The sequence below is a fragment of the Pipistrellus hanaki genome (assembly GCF_964339955.1).
Source record: "Pipistrellus hanaki genome assembly, chromosome: 8".
NCBI classification, from domain to species: Eukaryota; Metazoa; Chordata; class Mammalia; order Chiroptera; family Vespertilionidae; genus Pipistrellus; species Pipistrellus hanaki.
The window spans coordinates 40,440,389-40,454,091 of record NC_140510.1 but is presented as its reverse complement, the minus strand read 5'-3'; the positions used below and the strand labels follow the sequence as shown (position 1 = coordinate 40,454,091).

Below are 13,703 nucleotides of genomic sequence, written 5' to 3'. Positions count from 1 at the left end.
TCAGGGCACTTGCCCGGGTTGTGGGCTCTATACCCAGTAGGGGGGGCATGCAGGAGGCAGCCAATCTATGATTCTCTTTCATCTTTGATGTTTCTATCTCTCCCTCTCTTTTATTCTCTAAAACCAATTATATATATGTGTGTGTGTGTGTGTGTGTGTGTGTGTGTGTGTGTGTGTGTATTTTTAAAAAGGATATGGAGGAGCCTACAGCCTAGCTTGGACTTCCCAGAGGCTATAGCCTCCCTAAATGTCTTTCTTAGTCTCTCTTTAAATTGTCTTGATTGCAAATTTCTCAACACCCAAAAACAAGAAAAAAATTCATTATTCCACTGACTCCGTAGGCATTTTATTTTGTAAATCCCTTCTCCAATCATTTTAGAAGCTATTTAGAGAAGATTAAGAGACTTATTGAGTAAAACACTGAGCTCAATAGGAACGAAATCTGCAAAGCACCAGGAATGCTGCGAAGAAGGAAAGAAAAGGGAAGACATCTTGGGCACGCCTCCTTGGCAGGCCTTGGCTCCTCTGGCCATTCCTTAGCGTGTGTTTCAGAGGAGCTGTGAGTGACAGCCATTCGGCTGGAGGGCTTGGTGCTCCCATCTGGGCACGCATGGAGACAAGGCAAAACGTTGTGTGCTGTCAGGAGCGGAGAAACATGAAGGAATAAATCAGGGAATTAAGGTGGAATATTTTTTTTAGAGTGTTCGTAGGCTGAATTTAGGTGCCAGACAGCAAAAATGTGGTAGAGCTTTACAGATTAAAATTTATAGTTCACCCGATGACATTTGAATTTTGTGGGGACATATGCCCCTATTAAATCGCACATTCTCATTTATGACAATTTTTTTTCATTTTTATCTGGTAAAGAAGGATGTGCTTCAAATATATAATTTCCAAATCTAAAGCCTTCTCGATGCAATAAATTTGACAAGCATGTTTTAAGCACATAGGTGTCAAACATTGTACTTGCTACTTGAAAGGCAAAAATGAGTCAAATGAAGCTGCTGCCTTCTGGGTGTTCACTGCCTGGGACTGAGAAATGGCGATACATCAGGCCCGCAGGAGAGCCAAGTAACTGCATGGGAGATAATTGCAGGGTGTTTCCACTAAGCCAGTGGATCTATTATATTAATCAGATTCAATGAACTGACTGTAGAAAACAGCGCATGAAGGTGGAGATGCCTTTTCGCTCAACGGAATTGCACAGGCAAGCAGCTGTTAGCTTGGTGTGTTATGGGCTCTGATTTGGCAGTCTCTTCACATACAAAACTCTCATTGCTTCCAGAATGAGCTGGATGTGAATCAACAGAGGGATCAGGCCCAAAATGATGAGTCTCTCTATAATTGTCTCTTGTTTATAACTCATTACTTTTAAGTTCTATTGAGCCTAAATTTTATCTGTCTCAGTAGGAGGTTATGGGTAGCTCTACATAACACCAGCTCCTAAGTTTTATTTAATGAAAGTGTCTTGTCTTACATAATCCATTTTATTCTACCTAGAATGGACACCACCAGGTCTAGTAAAGTTCACAGTATCTACTCTTCACAATCAGCTTCCACTTCACGATCATGTCTAGTTATATAGGCTAAAACTATTTGTGTACCAGGATTCTCATATAAGAATATTCATGGAATATTGTTGGTAAAAGCTTCCAAGAAATAGAGCCTTACTATCCAAAAATAGTATTATAAGTAGTATATTCAAAGCACAGACTATCATATAGCAATAATTAGACAAAAAAAAAAACAGCAAAATACAATAGTATTGATACATATGAAAATTGTAAAGTTTTACAGCAGGCAACACCAAATTATATTCTTTAGTGATACATGGTAGGTGGCAATTATTTATAAAGGCAAGGAAGTAATTATAAAAGTCCTGATAGTAGTTACTTCAGAGGGAAAGCCAAGGAGCTCTTAGGGGCTCAGTGGAACACAGGCATGCAATTTAAGAGGAAACCAAAAAGCTATGTAGTCAAGATGAATATTATCTTAAAGCAATACTTTTCAAATGTCCAAATTAATGTGAAATCCATGATGAATAAAATGTCATCTTGTTAAGTAAAGACAGGGTTAGCAGGGAGGTGGCGGTATTCTCTCTCTTGACCTGGGTGGTGGGATATATACGTGTCTGTGCTTGTTCCCATTGGGCTGTTTAAATTCATTGCACTTTTCTGTAAATGCATTCTATTTAAAAAAAAAATTCCAAAGCTGGTTAAAGTGATCACAAGAAGGCTCTAATTTCTTGTGGTATTGGCTTAGTCCCATATTTCTGTCCTGTATGAGACGTTTCTCCGGTTTGTTTTAAATTCTGACATTTTTAAACAGAGCAACAGTTCTAGTGCCAAATACAGTCTCTGGTGATTTTGACAGTAGGCTCAGATTGTTCATCAGAAAGTTGGCTCAGGGTTGCCTTTCTTTTGGCACCCAAATGTTGCTTGACTCCAGGTACCAACCTGCCTTATGGCTCTGGTTCATACCAAGCAATTAACCTTCATTATAATAGTTGGTTCACATTAGAACAATTATCTTGTTGATTGCTCTAGTGAAAATGTGGTCATGAGCATGCTACATTTTTTCCCCCCCAGTTTCTTAAGGTTTTTGCTTTATTCCCACTCGACCCCCAGGCAGCTACAGAAATGTTTCTTTAGATGCAGCATTAATAATTCTAGCTCAGTATTTTATAGAATGTGTTTGATATTCAGTTTATAAATCTATCAGCAGATTGTTTTCAGAAAATAAAACAGATTAGGTAATTCATTATTATTGACTGGAGCTGACACCAGAACTTCTTTGGCAGCTTTCAGATCCTGACAGTGCTTGAAATGCTAAAGTTTATTATACGATTCCAGGTAGAAAATAGGGTTATAAACATAAAATCTGAAAATAAATGAACAAATAAGGCTTATTACTTGATACTAAGTATTTCCTCAGAATGTAAGTAAAATTTATCTTTGACTAGATAGAAATCTGGAGCGAAAAAAAAAGCAACTGGAAAATTCATCCAGAATCATGCTGGCTTGTTTTGTTAGTTCCATTGGTTTGCTTTTGACTCATATTTCCTTAGTTTGAATTTGAACTATCAGGGGTTTCAAGTGGGTTTTTCTTATATTTTTTCAAGTAAAAATAAATGACAGTTTCATAGTTAACTCTCTTTATGGGAATAAGAAAGCTATGTAAATGTTCCTTAAATTTTTTTAAACTTTAAGGGTAGTCAATCAACTAGCACATACTAATCAGTTAACTCTTAAAATGTTACTTTAAAAATATCTTTATTATAAGTGTCATGTGTTCATTGCTCAAAAGTTAAGCAATAGTTTTTTACTTTATAAATGCTTGTAAAAAGTTACCATATTCCATTTAAGAAATATTCATTGTTTTATTCTATGCCAGGCACTAAAACAAACATGAGTATAAAGTAGTATTAAAACAAAAAAGGTCTCTGACTCCACAGAATTTATAGAACAGAATTTAATGATGTCTTCTCATGTTTGATAGTTCAGTAAACACATTTTTTTTAAAGATATACTTTATTGATTTTTTACTGAGAGGAAGAGAGAGGGATAGAGAGTTAGAAACATCCATGTGAGAGAATCATGGATCAGCTGCCTCTTACACACTCCCTACTAGTGATGTGCCCACAACCAAGGTACATGCCCTTGACCGGAATCGAAGCTGGGACCTTTCAGTCTGCAGGCCAACGCTTTATCCACTGAGCCAAACCAGTTTTGGCAACATATTTTTAAATGATAAACAAAATACAAGTTTCCTTCCCCAAAGTAAATGCTCTATATAGTAGATAGATTACAGTATAACCTGTCCTACCACATTTGTAGTATTTAAACATATTTAATATTTTATAAAAATAAAATCTTCTATAAAATATTAAAAAACATATCTATTTGAAGCTTTCCAACTTAATATATACATATATAAATATATATACATATGTGTGTATATATGTATACACACACACACACACACACACATATATATATATATATATGACACATGTTATGTGTTATTCTTTTAATACTACATAGTATTTGTGAATGAGTATAAGCTTCATTGCTCTTTATTGGTGGACATTTACCTGGATTCTAGTTTTTCACTAATAATAGTGCAATGACGACACCTGCTACTTGCAAACATCTGGAGCCATCAGTATGATTTTTTTAAATGCTTGAAACAAATTTCTCTCCTGTACTTTACAAAGAATTTTGTGAACAAAAATTATAAGAATAACTTTTACACACAGAGACTTTTTGGATCAAGGTTTCATAATGACAGGTCGTTACCTGTGTGTTGTTTGTTGGCTCTATTTGGAAAGAAATCCTACATGAATACTAAACAGGGTACTGATGAGTTTTTCTTCCCCTGGTGCAACTTTTCCTCTTAGCTATTGTATTTCGGGTGGCTAATGTCAACCATTCTACTCCACCCTGATTCATGAGAGTCAAGACAATTGACTAGTTTAGATGACCAGTCTTTGCTTAGTGACGGCAACCAAGGAAATATAAGAAAACCAAACTCAAACTAAATTTTCCAATTTTATTTCCCCTTTCACTAACTTATTTTGTTGCTGAGCAGAATCAGTGGTCTTTTGTACTTCAAATCTCTGGTGAGAAGATGATAATGTTTGGTTATAAATCTAAACTAGTTGACTTATAATCTAGAGATAAACTATGTTTCTCAAAATACTATAATATTTGATGTATTATATTTCAAACTAGAGTACCTATTTACTATATAAAATCCAGATGATTTTTTGTTTACATTTTTCTAAATAATATTGGAATTTCAGACTATTTAGTAAATTCTTGTTATAGTGTTTTTCATTCACTTACACTTTATAAGTAAAAAACTTTGGCATACAATTTTGGAACTTATGAGTTTATTTATAAAAAAACAAAACAAAACAAAATCTTTTTATTCAGCAACTGTTTTAGCATAAGTCATAAATTTGACTTGTTAGCACTTTTTAAGAAAGCATTTTAAAAAACAAAGCTCTTATAAGTAAGGGATACTTGTGAGGGAAACTTTAAGTTACTGTATACCATCTATACAAAAATTGTAAAATTCATTGCTTTGTGGCATTCCCTTTATTTTCCTACATTCTCCAAGGCACTTTTGAAGAGCCAGAATTAATCTAGCTAACAATGATCTCTAACAGAGCCAGAATTAATCTAGCTAACAATGATCTCTAACAGCTTGGCCTGCTGTCTGTTTTTGCTCTTGTCCTTTTGAGTTGATTTGGCAATCTGATAAAGAATAAGATGGTCAAATTTGTTGTGGGAATAACAACCCTTTCATTTTTAATTTCATGGTAGAGTGAACATTTATTCTTGATTATTTGTCATTGATTGCATAATAAATGGTAGTATTTACAATTAAACAGACGTTAAAATGTAGTAATTGTTGAAAATTAGACAGCTGTCTCATTTTAAATTGACGGTCATAAAGTGTGTTTCTTTCTCTTAGGTTACTGTTCCATCAAATACAATACCTATGAATGGGAAGTCAAGACTCAGTCACTCCATGTCCCTTGATGCCCAGGACAGCCATTAAAGGTTGCCCCGCCATATTGCCCTTCACCTCCTCCACTTCACAGAGCAACTTCATTCTACTGGGGAATGTTGGCAAATATATATTCAGATGTACACTAATATATTATCTACGGAAGTCTAAGAGTTTATACTGTGGCTTTCAATGCCAAAAGAAGAATTATCAGAATTTATAATTTATAATAATATTTTTTACCTTTTTTGCCTTAAGAGCTGAATATGCTACTTTAGAGCTTTAAGACGAGGTGTTAATGACTTCATTTTTTTTTCAAATGAGAAATAGTCATGTTGTTGTTGGTTTTTGTTCCACTTACTTGTTGACACATTCTCTGCAATGTGACTTAGACAAAAGGGTAAAGCAAGAGTCATAGACATGTTTGTATGATACGTGAATAACTAGGCAAACCTAGAGCTGACACTGGCTGCCTCAGTGTCACAGTTTAATTGCAAATGTTTGTAAGTTATATTAAAGCCTCTTGTGTGCTAAAAGTATGATTTAGAAGACGAATGATATTCAATAAGTATACACAGTTCAACAGTTAATTGCAATGATGAATCATTTAGTGTACAACTCTTGTGTGTTCTTTGTGTAATTACAAAATCAGTGTCAAATTTATGGGGAGTACATTATATTTTAATATTTTATTACCATAAAACATTGGTTTTTTTAATCTTTAGAACTTAAATTGCACAAGGTAAATTTTAAATATTTTCTGTATATAATTATGTTATTGTCACACAGATATTACACATTCTATGTGCAGAAGCCTTAAAAATCTTCCCATGAAAATGATTTATTGTGATAGTTATTTCATATATAATATGTAGAGAGGAAAATGAGTCCATATTGGAAAACTTTATAAAGATTACTTGGAGGTTTCAGAAATCTTTGTTTTAATTAAAGTAAAATGAAAAAAATAAAGCCGTTATGTAGTTCAGATGCAAATATTCTAAATAATAATATATATTTACATTAAAGCTAAAACTGTTAAGCAACACAGTGCCTAAGTATTTGCTTCCAAGTGTCCTGGAATCTAGACCTTGTTAATATTCTGTTCCTACTTTAAGAATTTAATTGCTCACTTATTTTAAAAGCTTTGTCAAACAAGCTGATGTTATGTTAGTTTTTCCTAAAGCTACTGAGATACCTGCCTCTTTGGAAAATGTGTTGATTTTCCCCCCTGTTGAATAAAAGCAAGTTATACTGTTGGGATGCTTTTTTTTTTTTTTTTTTTTTTTTTTTTAAATGCAGTTTGTGTCAACCAGCCTATTTGTGTACCTCACTTGATGAACATATTTCTGTTAACCAGTAAACAAACAAGTAAGGTAATACCTACCATTTATTAGGGTTCCCTGATCTACATGAAAGCCCAGGCATTACAACATAAATGCATGATCAGAGAAGGTAAAATGCTTAGCATAGTTTTAGACACCGGGCAAGTGCAGGTTGAGTGTTAAATGCTACTATTTTTTTGAGTCACACTTGGAGAGACCTTCATAATAAAAACTTAAGTGACATCATTATAAACCAATAGGGGAAAGAGTGAATTTTTGAAAAATTATGCTTATATATTTGATTTTCCACTTGGAAAAAATAATAAATTTGGATCCCTATCTCAAACTATAAACAAATATATTTTCCTCTAGCCGGCCATAGACACCCAGAACCCAGGCCGGCTTTGCCTGAGCCTGTCACAGCCACAGGAGACCATGGGTGGACGGCTTCCCCCTGGGCCACAGCCGCAGGTGCCTGGGACTGTGGGGCGGGCGGCTTGTCCTTCTCCTGGGCCACAGCCTGGCTGGTCCCCTTTTCTCTCTCCCCAGTGTCCAGTGCCTCAGCTGTTACAGTGTGAGGGTGTGATGGCCATTTGCACATTAATTATTTTATAGGATTCTTACCAAAAAAAACGCAAATAAAATTATACAAACCGTAAGGATGAGAAAATGCATTTATAGTACTGTATGTATGGTTGTTTTTTTTAAAGTCTAGGTATAAATGAACTGGCAGTTCAAACCCATGTGTTCAAGTGTCAACTGTACTTGAAACTAAGAGTTCCAGTTGATAGAATTCTTTGTCTCATGCTGGTTCATTTTCTGCCTATTACCGGCAGAGACAAATACAAAAAGAGCTAGGAATCATGGTCATCATTTTTACACTCCTCTGCCTTTCATAAATGACTTGAAATAAAAGGTGACTTGTAATTAGAGGTGACAAAAATTTCCATGGACAGAGGTGCTGTGTTGTTGTTGTTGTTGTTTTGGATAATTTTTTATTGGTTAAAGTATTACGTATGTCTCCTTTTTCACCAATTAAACCCCTCCTCAGCCACTGCCACTCTCCAAGGAAAGCCCCCACCACCCCAGTGTCTGTGTCCATTGGTTATGCTAATATCCATGCATACAGGTCCTTTGGTTGATCTCTAACCACCCTCTTCCCCTGCCTTCTCTCTGAGGTTGGAAGGTCTGTTCAGTTACCTTGTCTCTGGATCTATTTTGTTCATCAGTTTATGTTGTTTATTATATTCCATACATGAGTGGGATCATGTGATACTGATCTTTCTCTGACTGGCTTATTTCACTTAGCATAATGCTCTCCAGGTCCATCTATGCTGTTGCAAATGATAAAAGTTCCTTCTTCTTTCTAGTAGCACTAGAAGCCTGATGCACGAAGATTCATGCTACAATGGGCTTTCCTTTCCCTGGCTGCCAGCACTGCCTTTCCACTCTGGCCCAGTCCCTTTCCATTCTGGCCCCATAGCAGCCTCTTTCCACTCTGGTCCTGCCTCCCCACGCTGCCCAGAGGTTCTGAAAGACCAGGGGTGGGGCAGAATGCCTGTATCATCACCAGGGCAATGACGCGAGTGTTTTACCCCTGTAACTCCATGTCTGTGTATGCAAATTAACTTCCATCTTTGTTGGATTAATTTGCATATCACTCCTGATTGGTCGGTGGCATAGCAGAGGTTGGGTCAAATTATTAGGTAAGATTATTAGGTAAGATAATATTCCATTGTGTAAATGTACCACAGTTTTTTAATCCACTCATCTGCTGATGGGCACTTAGGCTGTTTCCAAATCTTAGCCATGGTAAATTGTACTGCTATGTAAATAGGGGTGCATATATCCTTTCTGATTGGTGTTTCTGGTTTCTTGGGATATAGTCCTAAAAGTGTGATCACTGGGTCAAATGGGAAACTCTATACTGTCTTCCACAGTGGCTGCACCAGTCTGCATTCTCACCAGCAGTGCACAAGGGTTCCTTTGTCCCCACATTCTCCCAAGCACTTGTTTTTTGTTGATTTGTTGATGATAGCTATTTTGACATGTGTGAGATGGTATCTCATTATTGTTTTCATTTGCATCTCTCAAATGATTAGTGACTTTGAGCATGTCTCTTGGCTTTCTGTATGTCCTCTTTTAAAAAGTGTCTATTTAGATCCTTTGCCCATTTTTTTATTTGATTGTTTATCTTCCTTTTGTTAAGTTGTATGAGTTCACTGTAAATTTTGAAGATCAAACTCTTATCTGAGATAGCATTGGCAAATATGTTCTCCGATGCAGTGGGCTCTCTTTTTTATTGATGGCTTCTTTTGCTGTGCAGAAGCTTTTTATTTTGATGTAGTCCCATTGGTTTATTTTTCTATTAGTTTTCATTGTTCTAGGAGCTGTATTGGTAAAGATATTGCTATGACATATGTCTAATATTTTGCTGGCTATGGAGTCTTCTAAGATTGTTATGGTTTCACATCTTACATTTAAGTCCTTTAACCGTTTTGAGTTTTTTTTTTTTTTTTTATGGTGTAAGTTGGTGATCTTGTTTCATTTTTTTTTTTTTTTTTTTTTTTTTTTTTTTTTGCATTGGATTCAGCAATACATTAGAAAGATCATACACCATGACCAAGTGGGATTTATTCCAGGGATGCAAGAATGGCACAATATCTGTAAATCAATGAATGTGATACATCACATAAACAAATTGAAAGACAAAAATCACATAATCATATCAATCAATGCAGAAAAAGCATTTGATAAAATCCAACATCCTTTCTTGATAAAAACTCTAAACCAAGTGGGAATAGAGGGATCATACCTCAACATAATAAAAGCCGTATATGACAAACCTACAGCCAACATCATACTCAATGGGCAAAAACTAAAATCATTTCCCCTTAAGAACAGGAACAAATCAGGGATGACCACTTTTACCACTCCTATTCAACATAGTACTGGAAGTGCTAGCCATAGTGTTCAGACAAGAAGAAATAAAAGGCATCCAAATTGGAAAAGAAGTCATTATTCTCAGAATACATGATATTGTACATAGAAAATCCTAATGATTCCATCAAAAACTAATCAATACTAATAAAAGAGAAACATGCAAATTGACCATCACTCTGCTATGCCCACCTGCCCATCAGAGCAGATATGCAAATTAACCCAACAAATATGGCAGTTAATTTGCATACGCAGGCACAGAGCTAAGACTGAAGACAGTGTGCAAGGAAGAGGGAGGGAAAGCAGAAACAGGGCGGCAGTGGTGGTGTGAGGGAAAGCGCAGGGAGGCAGCAGTGGGAGGGAATCCTGCAGTGGCAGGCTTCGTTCCCTTCTCTGCTTCGCTCAGGCCACAGGAAACCCTATTCTTGCAGGAATCTTCCTGCAACGAGCCTCTGGTAGACTTAATAAATGAACTCGGCAAGGTAGCAGGATACAAAATTTTCACCCAAAAATCTATGGCTTTTTTATACACCAATAATGAACTCACAGAAAGAGAAACGAAAAAAGCAATCCCATTTACCATTGCAACAAAAAAATTAAGATACCTAGGAATAAACTTAACCAAGGAGGTAAAAGACCTGTACTTGGAAAACTACAGGACATTGAAAAAAGGGATAGAGGAAGATATAAACAAATGGAAGAACATACCGTGTTCATGGATTGCTAGAATCAACATCATTAAAATGTCCATATAGATTCAATGCAATCCTCATTAAAATACCAACAGCATATTTCACAGACCTATTGTAGAACAAACTCTCCAAAAATTCATCTGGAATTAAAAAAGAAAAAAAAGAAAAAGACCTCAAATAGCCACAGCAAGAAGAACAAAGTTGGACGGATCACAATATCAGATATCAAGCTGTATTACAAAGCCATGGTTCTCAAAACTGCCTGGTACTGGCACCAAGAACAAACATATAGATCAATGGATCAGAACAGAGAAACCAGAAATAGACCCATTATGCTCAATTCATATTTGACGAAGAAGGCAAGAGCACACAATGGACTCAAGACAGTGTCTTCAATAAATGGTGCTGGGAAAATTGGTCAGGCACATGAAATTTTTTTTTATATATAGATAGCTCATATTTATTTGGTGCTTTGGAGTTTACACAGAACTTTTATCTGATGCACATGTAGAACAAACAAGTACACAAAGAGATTGCTGTTTTACCAACGTCACACAAGCAAGTAAATGGCAGAAGCCCAAACCTCACTTCCAGTCTTCTCTTTCCAATGGCCAGGTTTTGCCAATGATGAAGATGGTGCTGGATTTCAAGGGACACAAAATAGTAACCTACTTATTCTGGATCTTCAGTAGGTTTTCTTTCTTTTAAATGATACTACTTTCCTGCAAGATTTCATCCTTAACACCTCAGACTCTTCATATGGATAGATATATTTTGTTGAAGGCAAGAAAAAATACCATGTGTTCCCATAAAAGAACTTTTATGACAGGTATTTTGAGAAGAATTGTGGAACATTCTGGTAATTTGTGTAGAACTGTTGGCATTTCTGCCTCACAAACTGAAGAAATTTATGTGGAAGTCTTGCAAATCACTCATCTTGGAGAAGAAAAGGTGCCACAATTTTAAACAAATGTATAGTTTTTAAGCAACTTTTTAAATTTCCAATTTATTCTTTTATTCTACCCACTCCTTGTGCTAGATTATAATCATGGCCCAGATTTTTGACCTCCCCTGCACTCACACCTGTTGCCATGTGACTTAGCCCTTCTTTCACTAAGGAGACAGAACACATTTTCTCATACGTAGAAGCAGGATTTTTGACTAATAGAATGAGATGAAGGTGACACCAGGCCAATTTTTAGAGTAAGCCTCAAAGGTCTGCATGCATTTGCTGCTTTCCCTGAACTTGAAATGCTGTTGTGAGAAAGACATCTCTGAGCTAGCTGAATGAATAGTTCTTAGAAGAAGATGAGACATGCGTGGAGCAGAGCTCCCACCAGAGGCTGGCCTAGAGCATTCAATAGTCAGACCCCCAGACATGAGCAAGTTCTGCCAAGATCAGCAGAACCACAAAGCCACCACCTAGATGACTCCAAAGTGTGAGCAATAAATACCTCCTAACTATTCCACCAAGGTTTTATAATCTGTAGTTACATATCATTAGTGTGACAATACATGCGATACACCTTCATAAACTTGTATACAAGTGATTCTACCCTAATCACAAATTCATTCAATGTGTTCAGGTTCATTTATCCTCTTTCCTGCAGAGTCCCACAGACTGCTTGTTAAATCCATCACAAATACACCCCATATACTGTCTAGCTCCCAAGTAGCTCAAAACTATTCTAACTTATTAGTTTCTTCATTATTTGTGGTGCAGAAATACTTCTTTCGCTTTCCTTCTTATTATTTTCTCATTATTTTCAAACTTGGGAGCATGAGAGCTCAGATATCAGAGCTTCATAACCACCTCAGAAGCTCTTTGCACTCTTGTCTATTTTATAGGGTTGCCACATAAAATATAGGATTTCTCACTTAAATTTGAATTTCAGATAAACAATGGATTACTTGTTAGTATAAGCATGTCCCATGCACCATTTGGATACGCTTATGCTAAAACCTTAATTATTCATCTGAAATTCAAATTTAACTGCATGTCCTGTATATTTTTTTCCTTTGCTAAATCTAGCAATTCTACTAGTAATTGGAAATCTGAAGGAATAGATTGAAGGAAGAAGAAGCACCTACCAAGTGTGCCAAAAAGAAAGCAGGTCCAGGCCCAGAGAAGCGAAGAAGCCAAGTGGCATTATGGAAATAGTTTTACCTTTGGTGATTCCTCAACAGGAAAACCCGCCTGTAATGCAGTGGAGAAAGGTTCATTGGAGAGCTCAAAGTGAAGAGCCTTTTGGATGACTTCTGCTGGTGGGTTTTAGATACCGACAAGTCATTGGGAAACAATATACTTAAGAAATTCTGATATTGGCCTATTAACCTCCACATTATTATTATGTTAAATGTAACAATTGTTTAATTTAGGTGAGAAGTATATGGGTTATAATTATACATGGTTTTTAACTGTTCTGCATATTGGAAATTATCTATGTATATAAAAGCCTTATATGCAAAATGTCACCTCGGGAGTTTGACCAACCGGGAGTTCAGTTGCTCGCTATGATGTGTGCTGACCACAAGGGGGCAGTGTGGAATGAAGGAAGGCCCAGCCAGCATCAGGCAGCATCAGGAAGGGAAGCTCTGGCCAGCAGCCTGCAGCTGCTAGGGACCCTAACCATGCACAAATTTCATGCACTGGGCTTCTGGTTTATAATAAAGTGGGGAACAAATACATGTGGAGAGAAAGAGACTTAAGTTGTGGTCATTTCTTTCCCTTCCACCAATTAATAATTCTATGCAAGTCAGGGGAAATGATGTGATACAAGTATTAATTTGCAAAAGCACCATGCTGTTAGCAAAGTTTATTGAAAGGTTTTATGACTCAGTGTTAACTAACAATAATAAATTCCAAAATAGAGTTATTTGTAAGAGGGTGGCAAGAAGTAAGGAAACTAAAATGTAAGTACTACCTATGCACCATTTACTCTGTGAGGTGACATCGGAGGTAAGGTTATCATCCCATTTTACACCTGAGGCTCAAGCACCTCAGGAACTCAGTGAGAGTGGTGCTGAGGTTGAAGACAGGTATGTAATTCCATGGCCCTCATCTTTTCCACTGTGCTCTGCTTCTGCTTTCCAGGCTTAAATTTGTACTTTAACAATCAACCTTAAGAAAGGTATGGGTGGTGTTTACTTTTACTTTTTTCCAATGTGGGTCTCTTATAGAGCACATCCCTAGCCTTTTTAAACATGATCTCAATTGCCTGAAAAATCAAAG

The 13,703-nt window shown here is 36.4% G+C and overlaps 1 protein-coding gene across 10 annotated transcripts in view; it reads left to right on the top strand.

The window, feature by feature from the left end:
* COBLL1 (cordon-bleu WH2 repeat protein like 1) overlaps positions 1-6,773 on the top strand; it is a 140,701-nt gene extending 133,928 nt beyond the window's left edge. For all 10 annotated transcript variants that reach the window (XM_084891597.1, XM_084891595.1, XM_084891594.1 and 7 more), the window contains one exon: positions 5,482-6,773. In XM_084891597.1, the coding sequence (XP_084747723.1) occupies positions 5,482-5,568 (87 nt within the window). In that variant the 3' untranslated portion in view covers positions 5,569-6,773. The remainder of the gene's footprint in view (positions 1-5,481) is intronic.
* Positions 6,774-13,703: the final 6,930 nt, after the last annotated feature.